This window comes from Hypomesus nipponensis, chromosome 14 (assembly GCF_054491055.1).
Source record: "Hypomesus nipponensis isolate SF chromosome 14, ASM5449105v1, whole genome shotgun sequence".
Classification (NCBI taxonomy): Eukaryota; Metazoa; Chordata; class Actinopteri; order Osmeriformes; family Osmeridae; genus Hypomesus; species Hypomesus nipponensis.
The window spans coordinates 21,031,585-21,056,256 of NC_140374.1; the positions used below are offsets into that span (position 1 = coordinate 21,031,585).

At 46.0% G+C, this 24,672-nt stretch overlaps 2 protein-coding genes across 2 annotated transcripts; one reads left to right on the forward strand and one right to left on the reverse strand.

Moving 5' to 3' along the window:
* Window positions 1–1,540: 1,540 nt before the first annotated feature.
* LOC146259147 (DNA-binding protein RFX7-like) lies at window positions 1,541–10,955 on the reverse strand. Its single transcript, XM_084672498.1, has 10 exons — window positions 10,519–10,955; window positions 9,727–9,760; window positions 8,720–8,805; window positions 8,200–8,238; window positions 7,989–8,111; window positions 7,493–7,612; window positions 7,090–7,171; window positions 5,598–5,805; window positions 5,110–5,405; window positions 1,541–4,975 (listed from the first exon to the last, which is right to left on the reverse strand). Exons 1-10 carry the CDS (start codon window positions 10,650–10,652, stop codon window positions 1,643–1,645), a joined length of 4,455 nt encoding a protein of 1,484 aa, XP_084528624.1. The 5' UTR covers window positions 10,653–10,955; the 3' UTR covers window positions 1,541–1,642.
* Window positions 10,956–15,424: 4,469 nt separating this feature from the next.
* Window positions 15,425–23,604, forward strand: LOC146259148 (transcription factor 12-like). The gene is made up of 13 exons (XM_084672648.1): window positions 15,425–15,493; window positions 18,049–18,130; window positions 18,313–18,440; window positions 19,199–19,325; window positions 19,460–19,533; window positions 19,957–20,053; window positions 20,189–20,262; window positions 20,384–20,557; window positions 20,958–21,075; window positions 21,203–21,344; window positions 21,571–21,803; window positions 22,306–22,459; window positions 22,630–23,604. The coding sequence occupies exons 1-12, from the start codon at window positions 15,425–15,427 to the stop codon at window positions 22,446–22,448; spliced, it is 1,461 nt and encodes a 486-aa protein (XP_084528774.1). The 3' UTR covers window positions 22,449–22,459; window positions 22,630–23,604.
* The last annotated feature ends 1,068 nt before the right edge of the window (window positions 23,605–24,672 follow it).

Consider the following 24,672-nt stretch of genomic DNA (forward strand, 5'->3'; position numbering starts at 1 on the left):
GACAGCGATACTTCTACAATACATCGATCCAGATATGCAACAGACAACATACAGTATCTTGCCAACTATAGTTCTGTTTAGATTTTTTGTAATGGCCCATAGATTTAGCTAGAATTATGGCCATAATATAGCGTCTTGATACATCAATTCCTATGTATCTATCCTATTTACAAATGGAACTTTAACATGACTTTTACAACATTAACAATAGCCAAAATTCAAGCAAGCGTCCTACTTTATCACATACCTGGCTAGCAGTGATGGTTCCAACATGCTTTCAGTAGTTGCCTATTCAGCACAGGACTGCGACCATATCACTAATTTACATACTGTACATATATTTTTGCAGCTTTATCTCTATCAGTTTAAATTTTGTTTCTTGTAATCCATCACTACATTACTCTTAAGTGATCTCATCTTCATGGCTGCCTGTTTCCCCTCATTGATATTAGTCACTAGGAGCAGATGAATGATCAAATCCATTAATAACAACAGCTCATCTTTGGTATGGAAATAAGGCTGGTTCTCCAGAAAGACAATAATCACAATTCATTTCTTGATCTCAAGATGACATCAAAACCAAGATCAAATGTTTTGCAATACAGCCTCTAGCCTTCAATTCAACAAATCAAGCTGTCTCCATACCACTGATATTCATCCTGGGAGAGAAACCCCCTTTTGCCACTACTCAGTGTACCGGACATGGGATCTATAAAATGATAGCATATCAAATAATCTTGATCTACAACCGATAAGGGCACGCGCAGTGTAGTTTATACAACATGCATGCATAATGCTGCAACAGATTGTTTTTTTTTTTGTGTTTTTTTTTTTTAAGAATAAGAAAATGTACTGAGAAAACCTTGTCATAGTAACAGCTGCCTGGATGTCATGAAGCTCGCTCAGGGGGGTTCTGATGAAGTCTGCAGAGTATGCTACAGTCTCCCTCGAGGTGGCATAAGGCCTTGGACTTTGGAAATAAGGCAGCCAAGTTGTTGCTTCCCTTCCATGTCACATCATCTGCAAAACGGCCCAATTCTAGTCGATCTCTTTTTACAAAATATTGAACAGTACAAGTAGTGTAGACTTTGAGAAGATTTCCCTCCTGGACAAAGATCAGACATTAATCAGTATTTCGCTGATTTGTAATGTGATAATGTATAAAGACAATGTCCTAAATTCAGCACCTGGCAGCATCAGTTGCTCCCTTTGTAGTATTCTGATAATGGTAGGCAAATGTCCTAGGTGATGAGCACACAATTTGGTTGTCCTTCCATTCCAATCCTAAAACAGGATAACAGCATACATTTTTTGGTGAGGTCGTTTGTGATTGTTTTTGTGCCAAATTTCTTACTTATCCCACTTTGCTAAAGTGATTTCTGAATAGAAATATTGCATTGTTGACTGTAATATGGAAGATGAAGTTTCACCTGTGTGCATAACATATTTCAGATGGAGATATAAGGTGGATATGAACTATGACATGTGCAACTGACATGACAAGTGACAACGAGAAAACAAAATCAGTAGGAGAGAAATATTCTGGATAGGCTGGCACTTTTAACTGGACAGGTGAACAAGTCCAGACAATTCCCAACAAACAATAATGAAAAACAGACACCATAACTACTTTACAACAATATTAACCCAGCATCTCAACTGTGGTTGGCTGGTCTTTGCTTTCCAGCCAGTCGAAACCAGAGTTCACAGTTTCACTGCATATCTGCTGAAATAGCGGGTCATTCTTCAGTTCTTCCAGTGTCGAGTCTTCATATTGTTCTTGTTGCTGATTGGGGTCAAACAGCAGGTTTGTGTCCAACGTGTTAAGGTCAGTTATGCTACTGGACAGCTCTGAGGTCAGTCTGATGTCGTTGGAGAAGTCGGACGCCACAGCGTTGAGCTCTGAGGCCACCTGGCCCACTAGCTGAGAGCTGGGGTTCAAACCGTCGTCTCCCAACAGGTCCTTTACAGTGTTGTTGAAGTCCAGCTGCTGCTGCTCCTCCTCGTCTTGCTGCCGTGTGCTCTGGAGGAGGAGCTGGGGCTGGGGCTGCCCTGCGTCCTCCTGCTCCTGCTCACAGAGGCCTGCTTGTGCTTGGGTGTCCGTGTCCACGAAGCTCAGCCGCTCCCCGCTAGCGTTTAGGTAGCTGTGCTGCTGGAGCTCGAAGGCAGCCGGGCTGGAACTGACCGGGTGCAGCGGCCCCTGGTGGGAGGCTCCTCCGCTGAACCCCGGGGTGGTCTCCAGGATCTGGGTGAGGTTCATACGGGCCGTGTAGTTGGACGGGAGGTTGTTAATGCCCAGGCCTCGGACCGCGTCGTCCCCGTCAGAGTCCATTTTGTTAAGCAGGACACTGGTGATCTTGGCGGGGTTGCTCTGACCCTGGACGGGCAGGACCTCGCTCTGCATCATGATGCCGAGAGGAACAGACTGACTGCGCTGGACCAAGCTGTGGACGGTGTCGACCGCCTGGCTGCTGGAGAGGATGTTCAGCACCTCCGAGGCGACAGGAGTGTTGAAGGGGGCCGCGACGGCTCCGGGGGCGGAGGCAGAGGCAGAGGCGGCAGTGGTGGGTGTGGGGGGGCCCGTGTTTCCGCTGAAGTTTCTCTGACGAACCGCCGGGCTCACGCTGCGACAGCGGAACGTTCCGGACCCAGACGAGCCCGCGGCCTTGTTGTCCAGCGGAGCGGGAACGGCAAAGCTCTCCTGCTTAGTGGACGTGGACACACCAGGCATCTGCTGCTGCACCGGGGAGACGGGAGTCAGACGGCCAAAGTGAGAGTCTTGTCTCGACTGCGATTGGAAAGACTGGCCCGGTATGGCGAACGCGTGCGGTTTCCGAAACTGGTCGTCCACCAGGTCTTGGTAGCTGGGGAGAATGCCGATGCCTTGGCTTGACAGGGGACCTCCAGAGCTGCTGTTGTAACGGTTGTTGATCCACTCCAGCTTGGCTTTGTCAGGGTGGGTGGCCATGGGCCTCTGCATGGGTTTGACCGGGCTGCTGGACACGATGCTGGCATCGTGGTAGCCCGTCATGCTCGAGTTGATGGGGGTGAAGGCGAAGGGATTCCGACACTCTACGGGGCTGGGGGGAACACTGCTGCTGCAGTTAGACAGAGGGGTGCTGATGGGAGTGTGCCGACCCATGGTGCCATCCACGGGGGTGATAGGAGCCATGCGGGAGCATGGGCTCTCTCTGGTCAAACCATGTCCCCCGAGGGTCATCTCCGAGGTGGGGGTGGGGGTGGGTGTCGGGGTGGGGGTGGGGGTCTGGACGGGGGTGGTGCTGCTGTGGGCAGAGTGGTAGAAGGAGGAGCCTGCTTGGTGAGCGTTGAGAATGGAGCTCTGATGACCAGCAGACTGGCCCTGGAGAGACATGTCAACACAGCTGCTGAACAAAGGCTGCAGGCCTTTCAGCTTCATCTGCTCCTCCATCTGTACCAGCTCCTCCACTATGCTGTCCTGGGTCATGTCGTCGTCATTGAAGGGGAAATAGTCCATGTTGGGCTGGGAGCCCGCAAAGTCCACGATGTCTTGATGGAGGGCGAGCTGGCTGGAGGTCTCTGGGGTCTGGCCCATCATGGGCAGTGGATCTGAGGAGGTCTGGCCCAGCATGGGCAGTGGGTCTGAGGAGGTCTGCTTCTGGAGTTGGTCCAGCTGCCCCTCCTCCCATATTGTGCTCTTCAAGTCCCTCATCGCGGAGGCCTCCTGAGCTCCCGAGGCAGTTGCTACAGCGACAGGATCGGCCGCGATCTGCTGCAGGGGCATTGGGTCGGGGGTGCCGCTACCAGGGGCTGCGCTGCTGGTGCCCAGAGACAGATCCGCGGGTTTCAGCAGAAAGGCCTTGGGTTTGACCACAGTCTGGGAGCTCTCGGTGTGGGCGATGGGCGAGTCTGAGAGAGCCAGGATGTGGGTGGGCATTAAGGTGGCGTGTCTCACACTCACTTTGCAGGGAGCGCTCTCGGGCCTGGCGGCAGCGCCTGCTCTGGGGATCCTCTTCACGGCGGCAGCGCCCGCTCCAGGTTTGGGATTGTCAACTACAGCCACAGGCTGCTGGGAGATGAACACCCTCTTAACAGGAATCACGTAGGAGTCCAGGGTGGGGCCGGTGCGCTTTCTAGGGCTCTTGGGGCCTGGGCAGGAGTCCTTGGACAACAGGGTAACGGCTGAGGAGCCGTTGGCCGACATGCTGACGCTGGCGTTCTGATTATCAACAGTCAGGTACAAAGTACTGTTTTGAAAGTTACTGTTGTTATTGCTGTCCTGAGTCCCGACGGCCGCCGTGGCCGTAGGGGGCGACGTCGAGTCACTTTTGGTCCGGGCCACTCTGTCAGGTCCCGGGGAGCACTTGACCAAGAAGCTGGGTTCACTGGCGGCCCTGTATTTGGTGACCCGATCCTCCTTGCCCCCAGCGGGAGACTCCAGGATGGTGCTCTGCTTCTCTGTGCCGGGAGCTAGGTGGTTGTTGTTAGCTTCGGACACCGCTTTGTCGTGGCTGATGGTAGGGGTCGGGGCACCAGGCCGGACAGCTGGAGACTGGGGGGTGGCCGAGGGCCCGCTATGGGCCTGGGAGAGCTCCTCTGGAGCTGCGGAGGTGCCCCCGCCTGCTGAGATGGGCCTCAGGGCTGTGCTGATGGTGTTGCTGCTACCGCTCGGGGACAGGGATATGGCGGTCATTTTGACCACGTTGACTGAGCTGACGTGAGGGTTTGGCATCACCGTCTTGATGGGGCTGTTGGTGATGAGGAGGGTGGGAGGAGAGCGCAGGGTGATGGCGCTCGTCGCCGAAGGCTTGGGCAGGATCTGGGCGTACCTGTGCCGGGCCAGGCGGTCGCCCACCGGGCTGGCGGAAATACTCTGGGGAGTTTTAGGGGACTGTTTCAGAGACTGGGTGACCACCTGGAAGTTAACAGGCAGAACTTTGCCTTCTGCAGTTCCTACAGGACTGGGTGAGGTCATGAGCTGCCTGCTTCTCTGCACCTGAGGGTGACAACACAAGAGAGACTTGCTTCACATACAGTAACGACTAAACGATACAATCAATCAGGAAAAAAGGAAAGTTTCCCTTCAAGTATTGATCTTTCGTGGTAGAAAAAAATAAAATCATATCCTACCGTGATTGGGCTGGGAACAGCAGCCACCACGATGCCTATGGTGGGTTGAGGGGACAGCAGGGCGGGGCTTCCACAGGGGATGGTGGGTCCCGGGGTGCTGACCTCAGGCCTCTTCCCCTGAGCCTCGCAGGGCAGAGGGGAGTGCAGCTTCTGCTCCTGCTGTTTCTTCTGGATCTTCCGCTGTAGCTGCTGCTTGGCGTCGACGGAGGGCGAGGGGAGAGTCTTCACCTGGGGCTGGAAGGAGTTCGCTTCAGCCGTGGGGACAAACGCAGAGGCCGGGGTGGGCGTCTTCATTCCTGCGGAGGCCAGGGATGCGATTGGTTGAGTGGCACGTGATTTATGAGATGCCGGGGGGGGGGGGGGCTAACGAATATGTGGTTTCTGCTTTAGAGACAAGATAAGAGGGGGAAGGAAATGTAGTGGAGAGAAAGGGGGGAGGACATGCAGGAAACGGCCCAGGCTGGATTCGAACCTGTGGCCATCTTTACCTGTTGGTGTTCCGGTCATGACTGTGAGAGCTGCCATGGACTTGGTGCCGATGTAGTGACTGTTGAGGAGGAAGCGGGCTAGGTCTTCTACGTTGTCAAACTGGCGGCTGAGAACCTTCTGGGCCCACTCACACACCAGGCCGCAAGCGGCCGAGCGCATCTCATCCTCGGCGCTGGGAGACTGGCCTGACGGCTCCATGAGCTCACACTGGGGACAGAGAACAGGCAGAGCCAGGGGTCAGCATCTGGTGCAGGAGTCCAGACTGGGGGGGTCAGCATCTGGTGCAGGAGTCCAGTCTGGGGGGGTCAGCATCTGGTGCAGGAGTCCAGTCTGGGGGGGGTCAGCATCTGGTGCAGGAGTCCAGTCTGGGGGGGGTCAGCATCTGGTGCAGGAGTCCAGTCTGGGGGGGGTCAGCATCTGGTGCAGGAGTCCAGTCTGGGGGGGGTCAGCATCTGGTGCAGGAGTCCAGTCTGGGGGTCAGCATCTGGTGCAGGAGTCCAGTCTGGGGGGGTCAGCATCTGGTGCAGGAGTCCAGTCTGGGGGGTCAGCATCTGGTGCAGGAGTCCAGTCTGGGGGGGTCAGCATCTGGTGCAGGAGTCCAGTCTGGGGGGGGTCAGCATCTGGTGCAGGAGTCCAGTCTGGGGGGTCAGCATCTGGTGCAGGAGTCCAGTCTGGGGGGTCAGCATCTGGTGCAGGAGTCCAGTCTGGGGGGGTCAGCATCTGGTGCAGGAGTCCAGTCTGGGGGGGTCAGCATCTGGTGCAGGAGTCCAGTCTGGGGGGGTCAGCATCTGGTGCAGGAGTCCAGTCTGGGGGGTCAGCATCTGGTGCAGGAGTCCAGTCTGGGGGGTCAGCATCTGGTGCAGGAGTCCAGTCTGGGGGGGTCAGCATCTGGTGCAGGAGTCCAGTCTGGGGGGGTCAGCATCTGGTGCAGGAGTCCAGTCTGGGGGGGTCAGCATCTGGTGCAGGAGTCCAGTCTGGGGGGTCAGCATCTGGTGCAGGAGTCCAGTCTGGGGGGGGCCAGCATCTGGTGCAGGAGTCCAGTCTGGGGGGGTCAGCATCTGGTGCAGGAGTCCAGTCTGGGGGGTCAGCATCTGGTGCAGGAGTCCAGTCTGGGGGGGGTCAGCATCTGGTGCAGGAGTCCAGTCTGGGGGGTCAGCATCTGGTGCAGGAGTCCAGTCTGGGGGGTCAGCATCTGGTGCAGGAGTCCAGTCTGGGGGGGTCAGCATCTGGTGCAGGAGTCCAGTCTGGGGGGTCAGCATCTGGTGCAGGAGTCCAGTCTGGGGGGGTCAGCATCTGGTGCAGGAGTCCAGTCTGGGGGGTCAGCATCTGGTGCAGGAGTCCAGTCTGGGGGGGTCAGCATCTGGTGCAGGAGTCCAGTCTGGGGGGTCAGCATCTGGTGCAGGAGTCCAGTCTGGGGGGGTCAGCATCTGGTGCAGGAGTCCAGTCTGGGGGGGTGACGGTGCACCTCCAATGGGACAAACAAAGACTTACTCCGTCGCCTGACTTCTGCAGATCCAGGTTGGGTAACGATGGCATGTGTACAAAAGCTTTCTTCCTCAAGCCACTATAACAGTATGTGAGAAGCAGTTAAGGTTTATTTACAGCCTTTGAACTGCCTACAGAAAAATGTGGGAACAACTTTTGAACACGTTAATTAGGTTTGTTCAACTCCAGTTGAGTACATTTACATTTAGTCATTTTAGCAGACGCTCTTTTCCAGAGCTACTTACAGTAAGTACAGGGACATTCCCCCAAAGCAAGTAGGGTGAAGTGCCTTGCCCAAGGACACAACGTCATTTGGCACAGGGGCGGGAATCAAACTGGCAACCTTGATATTACTAGCCCGATTCCATAACCGCTCAGCCAAATGACTCATTGAGTACGTTTGAAAGGATATTTAGATTTGCCTCTCATGCCCAGCCGGCGTGCCTTCATGTTGGGAAAGACATTCTTCATGATCTTCCCAAAGTCTGCAGCACTTAGTGGGTTGTAGCCTAGATTGTCACAATAGCTCCTGAAACACATTTAAATAAACGTGATGTACATTTACTACCATGCCACAGTATGTAGTAGGTATATGAGTAATTATTTGAATGAAACACAGGTCTTCAGTTTTGTATACGGTATATGTGAGCTAAAGCCTATTTTATTTGACATGGCTTTTAAATGTTTATTCATCAACATGCATCTTAGAATTGTAGCTTCCACTGAATGACAATCATACAGCATAATAAAGTAATTCAGTGTAAATCAAAATTCTGGGATTATACTGTATAATCCATGATTATAAAGCAATTGTGATTTCCACAAACCTTGTTGCTAATTGCATTATATTTAGCCTTGCCTCAGAAATGCAGATGGCTCTAAAGGGGAGCAGCAGACACACTCACTTGTACTCGTCGTACACCTCTTGCTTTGGAAGGGACGTCTCTGGATGTTCCTCTAGGTGATTCCGAATCCAGTTAAATGCATACATCTGCTGTGTCCGACTGGACGACATCGAGCTCTGATCACTGCAACGGCGCAAAAACAAACACAGTCAAGACAGATCCTCAATGGATAGGTCTGATTGCTTGTCCTTTAGAAGAGAAACGTAAGTACCATAGTCCAGGAGTTGTGGACCCCCTCTGATTTTCAGTCCTATTGAGGGTTGAGGTGATGAATAGATATGGGGAAACAAATGAAAAACACAGAAAGCTGTATATAGCAAAAACCAATCATTAATAAGGTTACTTGATGATAACCATAGAGCCATGATGCTGGTGTGATACTGTACTGTGGAGGCGAGGAGACCCTGGCTAACAAATGTGATAATAAATTCACAGGCAGACAACTTAACAGCAGACAACTTCACAATATCATGTAGACAGGTGCTGGTCGTACGCATGTTATTAATTAGCTGATGAATATACAATGTACTTTTAATATTTATTACAAATGCGAGTGGGTACATTTAATGGACTTATTGAATCAAATGTTTAGATCATAACAATCCACTCATAATAACCAAAAAATGCATTGCAAAGAAGCAGTAGCAATGTAAAAACGGACTGAGGATGTTTCTCAAACTGAAAGAAGCCCTTGAATCATGACATCCAGCTCAATGAAGGTGAATGAATACCTTTTATCATTGCCATTGCTGGGACCAGAAGGCAACTTAAGGTAGAGGTAGAGTTTTTCAATGTCTGTAAACTTCTCAACATCTTGCTGTGAACATGGGGAGGAAGAAGACCAAAGTAAGCTCAGTAAGTACAATGCAGAACCAACAAATGATACTTTGTTGAATTTATACAAAACGGAAACACAAAATGAAGACCAACTGACAAGAGTAAATTGTAAACCAATTGTGTATATGATCCTCCTTTCGATAAGGTCTACGCTAATGGAAGTGAGTGGCCTACTCCTGATGAAAACCTGAGTGTGAATTGACATGGAAGGCTGGTTAACAGTGCATTCTGCAATTTGAGGCAACAGCTATTACAACCGATGAACATGGAGAACATTAACATAATTGAAAATTGCAAGGAAAATCTAAACACTATAGTATGTTAAGCACACTTGAAATGCGCCTCTTTTTAGAATCCTTTGGCTTTTAAGAATGAATAATCTCACCTATTCTATTGCCTCTCGCCTGTTGCTAGGGTAACCAATACTTGTGAATGAGGTGAGAGTCAGCCAATAAGCATCCATTAAAAAAGCTTTTTACTAGACTCTGACCAGCATGCAGTGTGCCAACTGCCAGTTTCCTTTAAAGTGATGCAAATGCAAACCTACAGAGTAGGCCTACTACACAATGTAATGATTAACAGAATCTGCCCTGAAAAAATATTTGAAAAAAATATTTTGGTTTGACCCAAGGTAATAAAGTGTTGGTCTTTTGCCATGTTATAACATGATGTAATCTGATGTGTGATAAGTGAGGAATTTGACAGTCTAACAATAATTAAGTGTTGACATCAGATAGAGATCGGCAACCTCAATTCATGGTCAACTAATTTATAATTATATAAAGTTAAAAACATTGGTAGAGGTAAACTTGTGGGCAAGAAATAAGCAACTGAAAAATTACTAAAACTTCAGTATCCTTTCAATATTTCTACCGCAGCCAACAGAAATTCAATTACTCACCAATATGTTGTCCACTTTTGATTGTACGGATTTGCTGCAGAATGTGAGACAGCAAATGTCAAATAATGAACGGTGACACATCAGGTAATCCAGTGACTATTTCTTGCAAGGACCATTGGCCAAGGTCAGATTGGATCACCTTTCCTTCAATGTTTCCAAGCATTAACTGGGATGCAACAATTGCTAAATGCATTCATACTTTTCATGTAAATGCCTGGCGACCTCTACCCCATAACCTCTGATGGCTGTCAGATAGCTACGCCCAGATGCCCAGATGTTCTGGATCACACCAACCTACATTAGCGCCAGTTAGCTAGGTGACACACAGAACACTGTTAGCTAATATTAAACAACTGCCTGTCTGATCAGACAGATTTTATATTCTTAATTCAACGTCCCTAGGTCACTAACTGTTAAGATAGCTAGCTGGATTATTTATCTCCATCATCAATCAAGCACAATGATCTATAATGTCATGCACGCAACACGCGAAAAACAAACATCATCGACTAGTGATGTCTCTCGCTAGCTAGCTGCTAGCTAGGGCTCAGGTGTATAACAAGAGGCCTCTCTTGACTGATTTGCTAGCTTACTAATTATTATTTGCATATGAAGATAACCTGCTAGCTAAACGAATATGGGGTTAAATAAATGAATAGCATTTGCAACCATGCTATCTAGCTAGATATTAGCGGTAGGCTGGGCGGGTGTCAATACTATCGTTTTTTTTTTTTGACAGCGACTGTATTTGCGTGTTGATCATCCATTGACATTGATCATAATCAATCTTACCAAATGGAATTCTTTATTTTGAACTGCAATGCATTTGCCTCAGGCCCCTGAAGTCCTGGCACTAGCGTTGGAAGTGAGCCTAATCCCGAAGTAGGCTTCTGGTGCTGACCAGGTTGTTGTTGATCATCAGCCATCACGATGATTCTTGAGGGGAGGTGAGGGAGCTTTAACAAGTAGGCCTCATCCTGCTGTAGCTCGAGACCAGAGCGCCTCTCCGGTTGTGCATTAGCTTGCTAGACCGGACCCAACGTTTTCGAACGTTTAAATCAACCTTAGATAGCTAGGTCAACCTACTAAAATGACAATAAAGCATAGCTATTAAGACTATGATATGACCATTTAAATGTATAAAACCAAACAAAACACATTCGGGAATACAAAATACATTTCGCAGAGGTCTCCACTGCCGCAAACAGCACGCCTGCAGCAGCCACGGACGATGCTGCTGCCAGGCAGTAGGGGCGCACGCGCAGGGAGCGGCATCCGATGAGAAGTAGATAAGGGGCTACTGTACATTGGTAGTGAATGTTTTTTTTCATAATGACAATATAATTGTTTAATTAAATAACATTATCATCAATAAACATGCCCAGTTAAACCAATTCTTGACAAATCTAACACCACACTGCACAACAAAATTATATGCAAATATGTATGTATAATAACTGATAATAAAATCGAAACTCCAGTCTTGAATACAGAAGTCTAAATTATGTATAAATAACCTGCACCTGTCTGACTAGTATGGTGAGCAAACTCCCAGTTACCTGTTCAATACTGCCACCTTCAGGTTTACAGTTATTTTCCTGAGTTTGAAAATAAAAGATAGTCAACAGGCCAAGAATGACCTGTCATTCTCCTTGTATTCTGTATTAGTATTTTACATAAATCCAAACAAATTTGTCATATATGCAACGTAAAATCTGCAATGTTAAAGAAGGTAAGATAAGGTTCTCATTAATATAGAAATTATTTTGGCGTATTTGAGTGTATCTTATTCTCAAATTTTACATGCTGTCTAAAATAGTGAGGTAAAATGGTGACACTTCCTGTATATTTCAAAACATCTCCCTGTTAGTGATTCTTTTAGTGTATTTTTATACTCTATTTTTGACTTGCTGCTCCCTGCTATTCAATAATAATCTATTTAACTGTCAATCTCCTGTCACTTCTAATTCGACATCTTTCAACGTTCTTGTCTGAGCATTCTGTTTGTCCTTGCTTCATGTTTCAGAGGTTTAGCATCGCTGAATGGTTCTCTACTAGTTTATGTCAAATGTTAAATGGCGACCAAAGTATGCTTTCCTAGATGGTCAGTTAAGATCTTGCCGCTCTTACTCTGTGCTTTTATCGATCCTCAAATGTTTCACTTCGAGAATTTAAAGGCATCAAAAGAATCGTGTGGTTCACAGTAATAAGCCAGTTCATCAGGTCAAAGAGGGGAATCAGACAGGGCTGGTGTTGATGTGAGCCTCTCTATTTTTCTAACTGCTTGGCTTCAATCTGGGCCAGTGGCTGAGGTCACCACAGCACATGATTCAGTGTGTCTGGGCCTCACGTGTACACTGCAGCCTTTCTTTAATCCTCTTAGACCTACATCTTCTCCAAGATCATCTGCCCTAATCTTATCCCAAAGATAGTGCTTCCCTGTAGAGTCACGCCAGGTACCAAACACCGTTTGCACACACCTGCAGAACTTTGGTAACAGAACATATTGGCTTGTGTTTTAACATTTCTGTAGCAGTACAGAAATGAAGTAACAAACAAATACAACAAAGTATGGTGTTCCATACATTAGGCCTGGAGCATTCCAGCTTCAGATTTGAAATTTAAACCTAAAACATGTTAGGTAACATATTGTTTCCAATGACCTACAGTATCCAGCAAGTGTGTGTGTGTGTGTGTGTGCATGTGTGCATGTGTATTTTAAGAAGAGTTATTTAATGTTTTTTCGGGAGTCCCTGATTTTGACGTCACTGTCCTGACCCATCCTTGGATGGCTTTTAGTGTTGAGGGTTTTTTTTTACGTTGTTTTTGTGCTCTCCAGTGGGAGAGCGGATGGGAAACTGATGTCATCAACCTTGGCCCAGCAGGACTGTTGAGCAGGCAGGCCCTCAGGGTTCCATGAGTGGTGCCCATGTGTTTGTGCCCTGTAGATGGTGAACTAGATGGTGTGGAGTTGCCCAGCTGGGTTGCACCTGCGTCCCAGCGGGCTGATTGATCAGTTTGGTCATGTGGAATGTCACCATCTGCTCCGTTGTGCAACTCTTCCCCTCCTCACTGGCAGGAATTTAGTTATTTAAGCCCTGTCAAATCATCCACTCAAAGATAAGCAAAATAATCACTTGAAAAAGTATATCTTTATTGCAGTGCTGTGTACTGTATTGTTGATTTAGTTCCGAAGAGAATGTATGGCCGAATACTAAACAGTAGTTTTTCCTCTTAATAACATATATTATTTGAGGTTTTACATCAATAATATGTTTCAATATTTGAGTATTATTATTATCAATTTGATGTCACAAGGGTTTATTCCGTCACAGTTAATTGGTGTAACTGAACCACACAGTGCAACACGGATGGCCCTGCAGTCAACATCTTTCTCTTTTGCTTATTCCTTATTTTACCCTTCTCTCCAGTTGCTCTTTTCCTCCTAATGACCAGTCACTTATCAGAGTGCATCAGAAGTGACATTCATCATTGTAGAGTGTCATAATCAATGACATTTCAACAAAGGAAAAATATAGATATGCTAATATGAACTCATTAACATTTGCATTACCTGTTTGAATAATAGCCTTCCTGACAAGGCTGTAATTAACTAAGATTGATGCAAAGTTCAGAGTGAGGTGACTGTGTGCATTTTCCCTCGGGTTCATGTGTGTGAAGCCTTTATGAGTGTATATCTGCATGAGTGGTTGGGGGTCTTGCCCATCCTCACCCAAGAAAATCGTCTGAGCTATATGTGACCTCCTTATAAAAATACCTTACCTCTGTCATGAGTAAAGGCTACCCTACAGTGAGCTCTGCCTCAGTCATCTCGTCTTAAGATCCTCAGATAATGACGCTAATAGGAGGGAGGAGTATGTCGACCTCCTGACCGAGTTTCCTTGAGGTTAGAATCGTTACGCTGGTGCTCAAGAGTAGGGATTGCAGCATTCCTTTTGAAGAACCAGTACAAACTGGCTTACCTTGACTGGATGTGTGTTGGGAGTGATGACCATCACACCCTTTCTACGGGAGCTTTCCAGTTTTCCTTTATCAACAAATGTGTAAATTGTTGAAATGTTCTACCCAGACATGATTATCCTTGTGTGGCAGAGGCTCCTTAAAAGTATAGAAAACCCTTACCAATACATTTGCATGATAAATAAATTATAACAGGGCACAGCTCGTGTTTTTCAGTCGATTATTTTCAATGTTTGAAAGAAACTCATTTTAATATTCATTACATTCTGTGGTGAACGCCCATTTTGACCCACACTTATGAGTTTGAATCTTATTTGTGAACCCCAAACAGTGCCCAGCCACTCTTCTCACTATCATTGTTAAATGTATTTATAAGAATGAACAATGTGTGTCCTGTCTCCGTAGTGCGGCTGGATCTCATCTTATTAAACTAAACCTCCTGTGACTGTGTTCCAAACCACAAGCGCCAAGAGTTAGTGAGACACTGTTGAGAAGGGGACAACACTTTTGTCTCAGTGAGGATTCGTTGATTGGATTGTTGTGAAGTGTCACAATGTCTAGGGCAACTTGTCTCGTCGGGGCAGCAGGGTGCCTCAACAGTGTTGTCACGTCTGACGTGTGTCCAGGGAGGAGATCCTTCTTGATCCTTTAAAATGATTTTTTTTCTCCAGATTATTCTAAATGCTCACTGTTTCATGTATTAGTTTTTTGCTAAACATGACATAGAGTCTATTTAAGATATGCAGTTCATACTTTATCTCAGATAAAAGCTTTGATATAGAGTCACATCAAGGTTAGAGTGGAGGTCAGACATTTTAAAACAGTTGCATATCTTCGTACAGTAGGTCACTGAGACTGGTAGCCCAGGCCAACACGCATTAAGAGCCAAGGGGATTATAGCTCACAGGAAAACCTCTTCTGTGTGTGCATTCAGTCAAAGCAGCACCCAGACAGGGAGACTTATAAATAACCTTACTCCAGCCAAAGGAGGAACTTGCCACGCCACACGTGCTGAGTACTAAGACTAGGTTTAATTTGAAAATGTGGGTCAGCTGAGAAGTAGGTGGTGTTTACAGGAATTTTCTACCTTGCTAATGGGAGGTAACCTTGTCGTCCTTGTGCTTCAACACCAGGCTTACTTCAATTAGTGTGCGTTGTTTTCTTGGCAGTGTGACGATATTCAGATGTATGCTTTCATTGTGATCACGTATAAAGAAATTTTTGTATTTCCCCATGTAAACATTTTAAAAACATGTCTCACTCAATTGTTTGAAGGAGATTACATTCTGACACTACTATTACAGTGTTTGCCAAAAGCTATGATATACTATATGTACTGCAGAACATCAGATTTCAAAGTGTTGATTTAACACCAGGAGCGTAATGATGATGAGAGTGGACTTGTATAAACACCCAAGGAGTGAAATGAACACTGCTGGTGTTAAATAAACAATTTGAAATTTGCTGTGAATGGAAGATGTCAGTAGTTACACCATGACACAGTACAAGACAAGCACATACTGCCCTGGTCTCCACTCAGCCACCCCTCTGCTCCTTGTGATGGTCTGGCCCTCATTTGCATAAAGTCTGTGTGAGTTCACTGCATGAAGAGGGCAGGGTAGGGACTGAGTGGATGTGAACTAAGAGCTCATCAGCAGAGCGAGGAGCTGTAGACTGCACTGTGACACTGGAATCTTGTACTGAACTAGCCGGAGTCATGTATTGTGCTTACCCAGCCTCTGGGACTGGAAACAACTCACTGATGTACGGCTGCAACATGAAATCAGTGAGTATATTTCTGTGTTGTCTGTACATATGGTCTTTGTTTTTGTGTGATTTGGTGTGATGGTGTCAAAGGAGGGTTTGCAGGTACACCAGGACACCTTTACCTGACTCTGCTCTGGTACTGTAAGTGTTTTTTTGATCTACTTGTGATTTGCAAAAAAAAAAAAAATTCACTTGAGTTTTAATAAGACTTGACCATATCTCTTTATCTGCATTGTCACCATCTAAAAGTAATATCTATTTGAAAGCAGATACATTTTGGAAAAGTGATGAAGTACGTTTAGTTTATATATTTTTTTATATAAAATGATGTATGTAAATCAGTGGTTGATATTGAGTGGTTTAACCAGACAACACCAAAGCTTTCTGTGAACAGTCATGTTTGTGGGATGGGATAGTGGTCAGTGCACGACCACCAATCCTGGAGGCGTGTTCAAGGTCCTCTGATCAGACAGACCTAAGAGCCTGCTAGTTAAATCAGCTTGTCAAACAGATCTTGACATAAAACAGATTGCTGCTATTTTTGTTGGATTTAACCTTGCAATGTGCAGCAGTCCCCATGCCCCATTAGGACAGTTATCAAAGGCAGCTTTGATCTTTGTCAGTGTAACCATATCCAGACATCACGGATCATAGAGAATTTAAAATAGTTTCATGTGGCCGTAGTTAGTCATGGTGGAACCACGTTACAGCACCATGCTAGGTACATACAAGGATTAAATTCAGCAATTTTTTCTCAGTATATTAATGCATGTGCATTTTAAACAGTAAGGGTGATAGGCTATGTTCCGCTTTACAATCTTTTAAATATTGTTTTCATGTTCTTAGACATGCAAACTTTATATAAGTGAAGCAAAAGTTTTGGGTATGGCAGCAAAAAAAAAACCCTAAGCTGCGTTCTTATGAAAGAACAGCCCTTCATAATTTGTGCCGGTGTGATTGATGGTTCCTATATCAATGCTGTGCTAAAAGAGATGGAGATGGGGGCTCAGTCCATTGGGGGCCAGCGAGAGCATGCTGGGCTGGGGGTGTGAGTATTATTAACGGGTCGCCTCCTTGCCCATGGTAAGGAGGACAATTGGCTTTATCCACCACCATATGCTGCTTGTGGAAGCTCAGACTGCCCTCATGTCTACAGGGGCTCATCTGGTTTGCCTGGCCCACGATCACCATGGGACTCATGCCAGACAGGGGCACGCTGTGCGTGTATGCATGTGCGTGTTTGTATGTGTGTGCCAGTTTGTGTTTGTGGGCAGAGATGGGAAGTAAGAAAGTACAAGTACAAAAAAAAAAAATTCTGGTATCGGTACTTTTTATTTATTTGTATTTTTACTTTCACTTCTTGAGTTTCTTTTATACAAAATATCTGTACTTGTACTTCTTACATTTTCAAGACAGGCTCATTACTTTAGTTTAAAAATATTTTTGAGATAAAGTTTAGAAAAAAAGTTTCAAAAGGTTTAAATTAAAAAAATGACAAATAAAAAACATTTTCAAAAAAAAAATCGAAAAAGTTTCAAAAAGAAAAAAAAAAAATGTTTTTCTCAATGGTTATATTTTTTATTGTAAAGGTTTAAAAAAAGTTTGAAAGGTTTGAACACTAGTGGTCCACAAGGGTAATACAGGTGGGCTGCTAAAACAATGAACGTTGGACGAAACTGACATTTCCGCTTCAACTAAGGGAAGTCCTAGACCTGGCTTGGCCGTGGTAGTCATAGATATATCTATGGTGGTAATTACGCAGGTAAACTATTTTTACAGTGTGTGGTTACTGTGGCGCTGATGGACACTTGATTGACTTTGATTGCTCCAATAAATCTTGCTGTGGAAGTATGATAAACGCGAATTAAGTGAACTGATGTGTTTTTTGCGGCCGCAAAAATATTTGAGCTATGCAAGTGAGCCGCAAAGTGGAAAAGGTCAGGAATGGCTGGTCTAAAAGGTTTTAAAACAACAAACATGATACAAGGGATTTGGCTTGTGTTGTCAGATTGTGTCTATGAATACAGTGAAATGTATGCTGCTATATTAAGCTTCTTTTTTAAGGGGGGGGGGGTTGGGTATTTATAACTGATTATGATATTTATTACAATATTACTAATCCCACCCTGGAGAGTCCATAATGGTGGAACCCATTTATGACAAAAATGCACCTTTAAAATGTGGCAAATTGTGCGGAGGACTTCTTATCCAGTATTATTTTAAAGCCTTTAAAATGAAATACAAGTTGAAGCTTTTGAATAGAGCAGAACCTGAGAATGATTAGGGGAGGGATTTCTCCTGGTGAATGCTTCCTAAATCCGGATGAGGAGCCACATGGATTTTAGGCTTATGGATTATCACAATAGTTCTAAGTGTACATCAGCTTGCTGCGTTGCTTTCATTTGAACATGTAATCTCTCATCTATGATATTGAAATTATCTTTATGTCAGTTTTGTCTCCTAAAGTATTCTTAGAAATCACTGTTTTGTGTATTAAACTTGTTCACCCAGTGTCATAGATTTGACTCATCAGCACTTCATAATGCTGCTGTGTGTTTATCTTCTGATCTTCAGGTTTATGATGACATTAACCAGAACCCCTCCACGCACCCATCCTCCAAGGCCCCCAACAATATGTTTGGCAGCACATTCTATGGTAAGTAAAAGTTCCCACCATGAAAGATGTATTGGTTCCATGGTACTTGCTATTATACGTCAATCAGTCGCCACAAAAATGCAATGTAATCAATGACATTTAAACACACAAATTACATTCAAACACTTAAAAATGTCATTTTCAGTGACAGTGAATGTCATTTCTTTCCGATTCCATTTCAGAAGGTACAAACGGATCCACGGACATGTGGGTTTCCACAGGGGAGCTGAGCCAGCTGGGATATGGAGGCCGCTCCTCCCACCAGTCCCTCTCAGGGAACTACAACAACCTGCCATCCCACAGTCACCCGGTAAGACCTGACAGAGTGGGCCTAAGATCTGCCTGGCTGGGCCTCAGTCCTGATTGGCTGGGCCTCAGACCTGACAGAGAGGGCCTAAGATCTGCCTGGCTGGGCCTCAGTCCTGATTGGCTGGGCCTCAGACCTGACAGAGAGGGCCTAAGATCTGCCTGGCTGGGCCTCAGTCCTGATTGGCTGGGCCTCAGACCTGACAGAGAGGGCCTAAGATCTGCCTGGCTGAGCCTCAGACCTGATTGGCTGGGCCTCAGACCTGATTGGCTGGGCCTAAGATCTGCCTGGCTGGGCCTCAGACCTGATTGGCTGGGCCTCAGACCTGATTGGCTGGGCCTAAGATCTGATTGGCTGGGCCTCAGACCTGATTGGCTGGGCCTAAGATCTACCTGGCTGGGCCTCAGACCTGATTGGCTGGGCCTCAGACCTGACAGAGAGGGCCTAAGATCTGCCTGGCTGAGCCTCAGACCTGATTGGCTGGGCCTCAGACCTGATTGGCTGGGCCTAAGATCTGCCTGGCTGGGCCTCAGACCTGATTGGCTGGGCCTCAGACCTGATTGGCTGGGCCTAAGATCTGCCTGGCTGGGCCTCAGACCTGATTGGCTGGGCCTAAGATTTACCTGGCTGGGCCTCAGACCTGATTGGATGGGCCTCAGACCTGATTGGCTGGGCCTCAGACCTGATTGGCCGGGTCTGTGTCCAGGGCAGGATTCACTTCTGGTTTAAACCCGGCCTCCCTGACTGTCTGTGTTCCCTAGGACTATTCTCCACACTCAGTCTCCCCCACCGACATCAGCCGAGGTCTTCCTCCCATGTCCACGTTTCACCGGGTCGGCAACACCACCTCTCACCCTCACGCCGCCAGCAGTCCAGACAGCTCCACAGGTGAGACGCACAGTGTGGCTGCCGTCGATCTAGACCAGACCGGCTTTTCCTGACGGTCCTCGATCTATGTATTGTTTGCTTGGTTTACATTTATCTGTCCGCGACTTTTAAATGCGAGTCTTCTTGTGGGCCAGGTAACCATGGTGAGCAGGATCATCCCACAGGCAGGACGCAGACTGGGGATGCCCTGGGGAAAGCTTTAGCTTCTGTAAGTATCAACTACAGGTTTCTGTGAGGGTAAATTGTACCATATTGTGCTGTTTTGAGGTTGCTCGGTCTCTGGTTTTGCGTTGTCCTGTTCATAAAACCAAGGCATAAAATTGAGCCCTCTTATAGTTTTTTGTCAGGCTCTAATGAAAAAATAGAGAAATTGTTTTGTTTTTTTCTGGTAACCAAGTGTCTTGTATGGACCCTGAGCCATACTCGCATTGCTGGGCTCTTTATGAGCTGCTGACTTGTAAAAAAAAAAGACCAGGATTGATGAGTCACTTCGGGTTACGAGCCTTCTCCAAAGACCATGGCAGGGGCTGTTAAACTCTACAGAGAAATGACAAGTTGTGCCTTTAAAATGATCCACGAGTTGGTCTTCACACTGCTCCATCTCTCCCCCTCCCCCTCCGTCTGCTGGTAGATTTACTCCCCTGACCACACGAGCAGTAGCCTGCCGTCCAGCTCCTCCACCCCTGCCAGGTCTCCATCCCCTCTCTCAAGCTCTGCTGCACCCCAAGGTACGACCCGAGAATAACATTTCAAAACTAAATCTGTTTCGATAAAGCTACATTTTCATAGTAGTAGACTATTGTTTTTGTTTGTTTTGTTTTTAGAGTTTGACAGCTCACTCTCCTGGTCTGTGTCTCTCCTAGGTGCTAACCTCTGGCCCCGCACGTCAACTCACGCCCCTGTCTCTCCTAATTATGAGTCTTGTCTCATATCCATGGTAAGCACATGGTTGTATGATAAAGTCATATGAAATTAATAAAGGATTATATTTCCGTGACATCTGCTGTATCGCTGTGGTACTTCACACAACAGTCTCTCATCCAACTTCCTGTCTTTAGTCTCAGCTGGAGGATCGTCTGGACAGACTGGATGATGTGATCCATGTCCTACGCAGTCATGCTGTGGGTCCTGTCCCTAGCCTGCCCAGCGACATCCACAGCCTGATGAACTCAACTCACCCTGTCCTCAGCTCTGCTCCAGGACCCCATGGCACCAATCACACACCTGCCATGGTGAAAACACATGATTGTTTCCAAGTGTGTGTGTGTGTGTCTGTGTGTGTGTGTGTGTTTAGGCATGTGGGGTGTAGAACCATGTGTGTGGGTATTTTATCTCGAATGGAATTGTGTGCAGAGAATATTTTCACTTTCCTGAAAGAGTTAGGGGAGTTTTTAGCAAAGGATTAAATATATTTTCAGATTAAATTCATTTTGTGTGTGACAGATTTACTCAGGGATACATAACAAATGAGTGGGCAGATGTTGGTTTTTGTGACCTGTTTGTCATTCAGATTTATAGAGCTTTCATTTACAGTGTAATATAGCTGGCTTCTCAGAGGACAGTAAGATACTGGAAGACCACAGACCTGCATAAAACATTTTTTTAATAAAGATTTACTTGTGTATTTTGCAGACAGAAGGGGTCAATCTGAACAACAACCCCTCCGCATTGCACAACCGCAATCACAATGGCCACCCCTATAACAGTGTGCGACGAACATCCCAACAGACCATACAGGAAGAAAGCAGAGGTCAGTTAAAAACCCTCCTCTGAAGCTGCCATCCCAGCTGGTCTATCCAACTTCTATTGACATATTCACAACACCCACAGCAAGATCCTCTTAAATAAACGTTGCGTCTATGCAACATTTCTTCCAGCACTCTTCAGCCAGCTGGACCTGAAGTTGGAGGGTCTGGATGGAGAAGACATGCATACGCGTCAGAGCCACAGCTCAGCCAGCCAGCGTTCCGACGAGGAGAGTGACACTCGGGACACCAAGACACCAGGAGACAGCACCAGGTGAGGGGTCCAGGCTGCGGCCTCCGTTCATGACGCCGGCAACATCTGTATTGACCACCAGCACGCATGAACCTACAGTTTGTGCGGAAACCGACCACCAGAGGGCGCATGAAATCCACATTATAAAAGCTTGCATCTCAGGCCGGGGCACAGTTTAAAGACAGACAGGCAACTGGTGAAGATGAAGAAGTAAACATTACGCTCTCCTTGTGCCCCTTGGATGAAGCAGCATCCATGAGGATGAGGACCTCAGTCCGGAGCAGAAGGCTGAGCGGGAGAGGGAGAGGAGGATGGCCAACAACGCCCGAGAGCGGCTGCGCGTGCGGGACATCAACGAGGCCTTCAAGGAGCTGGGCCACATGTGCCAGCTGCACCTGAAGAACGAGAAGCCCCAGACCAAGCTGCTGGTCCTGCACCAGGCTGTGGCTGTCATCCTCAGTCTGGAACAACAAGTCCGAGGTCAGTGCTTCACCACGGTGGGCGGGGGCGGGGGTGGGGGCTGCGCCTGAGCAGTGAGGGGGTCAGATTGCTTCTTACTACTTTGACTTCTGCATCGGTGGGAGACCCGCGTTGTGGGCAGGGCCTCTTCTACTCTGAGTAAGGTCACATGAGTGAGAGAGAGATGGAGAGAGAGAGTGAAGGGGAGCGAGAGTGAAGGGGAGAGAGAGTGAAGGGGAGAGAGAGTGATAGAAAGACAGACAGAAACAAAAGAGGTAGTGGGTGAAGAAATATAGAATAGATTCTAAAAATGTGTATCTATAGTAGTCACATACAACTTGAAATGGAACATTTTGGAATGTGTGCGTGAGTATGAGACTTCAGTTGAATACTTCAATGAAGATAATGATGACGATTGCAAGGGGGGAATATTAACTCGACACCACGTCATGTACATTTTCTATTATTGGTCATCTGCTTCATGTGGATCGGCACTGACTTGGATGTCTTTTGAAACCTACAGAGAGAAACTTGAACCCAAAGACTGCCTGTCTCAGGAGACGTGAAGAAGAGAAGGTGTCCGGGGGTTTGACAGACGGCCAGCCGCTACACCCATCACTCCATCCAGGTCTGACAGACACAGCTAACTCCATGGGCCATCTCTGAGCCATCGTCAGGTACATTACATCTACTCCCATAGATGCTTATTTGTGACCCATATGAGAGGCTGCCAGTTAATTAACCATCATTCACTCATTGATTTTTATGTTAACGGAAACCTGGCACTGATCTACCCTGTGCTGAATTTCGACCAACCAATTAAAACAATCTTGTAATCCATCAGCAGATGTTGAGTTGATGAGCATCTTGAGATGGTGGACTTGTTCAGCCACTCCAGATGGAATCCAGGGTCTTTAGGACCCAGCAGCCTGAGGAGGAGTCGTGTGTTCTATATGTCTGCTCTGTGTGTTGAAGCTGAACAATCAAGTGTTGCTGTTCCCAACTCTCTAAATGGACTCGTGCCTGAACTTACTTGTAATTGACAAATGCATTGTAATCTAAAAATGTTTTGTACTACCAGTTTCTTTCATCTTTTTTTTTTCTTTTTTTTTTTTACATTTAAATATCAAAGATCTTTCTGTTAGACATCATGAAGCAAATAAGTCATTGGAGGATGTCACTGTTGTCCTTGTTGTGGAGTTAACTATCCTGGTTTAAGCTAGACCCAGAATCATACTACACAATTTATCTTTGTGCACTGAATATGTCAACCACGGAGGACAGATATTCTTAAATGTGTGTTTGTGTTTGTGCACACCAGTGCATCTTGTTGAACGCGAGTCCCCATGTATGTGTGAGTTTGACCATTCTGTGAATGAACAGACCTCTCTTCATTTGTTCTGTTCGTTGCATCCTAGTTGACATCCATGTTGCCATGACCACTAGGTTGTGTCATGTCAGTCATGTTGGTGAACGGTATTTTCTTAAAGGCCACATTGATGGATAGAACAAAGCAATATGAAATAGAAAAATATCTCCCCGATTCCCTTTTAGTATTACTCTTCACATGAGTATTGGTTTGTTGCATGTATTATCTTTCTAGATTTTCTTTTCTTTTTTTCAATAGTTCATCTTTTATACATATCTTGAGAAGTAATTATTACATTGTCGGTTTAAATTTTACACGAGATGATGTTTTGACATATTTTCTAAACATTTTAACAGATTGTAATTATTTTACTTTGACCAGAACTGTAGGTGATAGCGATATAGATTAACTAATCTCTGATTTCTAACCCAACAATGTCTGAAGTTAAAATTATGCGGCTGAAAATAAAAAACTGTACATGTTTGGAAAGATATGCTACACGAAGAGTGATCATTTTTCCTGACAACCAATTCCTTAAAGTTTCCCTCAAACACACATTCCACAAGTTTCTGTCGATAAATTACTGTGTTGCTCACCATCGAGGCAGTGCCAGCTAGCTTTCACAGAGACAGAGGGAGAGAGAGAGGAAGAGAGGAGGGGGGAGAGAGAGAGAGAGAGAGAGAGAGAGAGAGAGAGAGAGAGAGAGAGAGAGAGAGAGAGAGAAGAGTGTGAGAGAGAGAGAGGAGGGGGGGGAGAGAGAGAGAGAGAGAGAGAGAGAGAGAGAGAGAGAGAAACTTCAGATAACGTCAGACAACTCTCGCGCAAGGAGGAGCGCGTCTCCTTTCAGTCTGAAGCTACGCAAACTGGTAAGTCAATTATCACTGAACACTGTCAAGTTATAATAACGTATAGAACTAGTTAGTTGAAAGGTCATTTTTGCTGAATGAGGTTAATCAACATTTTTACTAAATGGATCAGCGTCTTTTTGAAATTACGGTAAATACAGAGATGTGTCTACCATTGTTTAGGCTACGATGATAACATGCTCATTTAGGCTACCTAAGCCTATGGCATTTATCAATAAACTTATTGTGCATAATCCAATTATAATTTTCGAAAATTTCATCTCGTTTTAATATAATTAAACAGATACGATGGCGTCTGCTGCTGATGTTTTTCACAACTACTTGCTTGACAATCACTTCGGTCAAGTACCGTCGAATAAACTATGACGACAGTCTTTAGGAGAAACACTGCCAGTGTTAAGTCGTCATGCAGTTGACTCAATTTCGCTGTACAATCGTACTCTGTGATTCGCACACAGAGTGACCTGTTTTCACAGAACAATAACATCAATGTACTGTGTCTGTATTATTTTACTCTTGTATTGTTGTGTAGCTGGGTATGAGGTACAACATTGTTCTCTAATAGCATTTAGTCTAATGAGCTACTTCAACCAGCTGAAGATCAAACTACTCGAAACCACGTGCATAGATCTTTTGCTTTAAAATGTCTTGTCTA

Excerpts from the sequence above, each read along its gene's own strand:
- LOC146259147 (XM_084672498.1), bottom strand. The coding sequence starts at position 10,652 with ATGGCTGATGATCAACAACAACCTGGTCAGCACCAGAAGCCTACTTCG. Across the intron at positions 9,761-10,518 it reads AAAATAAAGAATTCCATTTG|CAAATCCGTACAATCAAAAG; the intron begins GTAAGATTGATT and ends CACATTCTGCAG. Across the intron at positions 8,806-9,726 it reads CAAAAGTGGACAACATATTG|CAAGATGTTGAGAAGTTTAC; the intron begins GTGAGTAATTGA and ends CCATGTTCACAG.
- LOC146259148 (XM_084672648.1), top strand. The coding sequence starts at position 15,425 with ATGTATTGTGCTTACCCAGCCTCTGGGACTGGAAACAACTCACTGATG. Across the intron at positions 15,494-18,048 it reads ACGGCTGCAACATGAAATCA|GTTTATGATGACATTAACCA; the intron begins GTGAGTATATTT and ends TCTGATCTTCAG. Across the intron at positions 20,558-20,957 it reads CCAATCACACACCTGCCATG|ACAGAAGGGGTCAATCTGAA; the intron begins GTGAAAACACAT and ends TGTATTTTGCAG.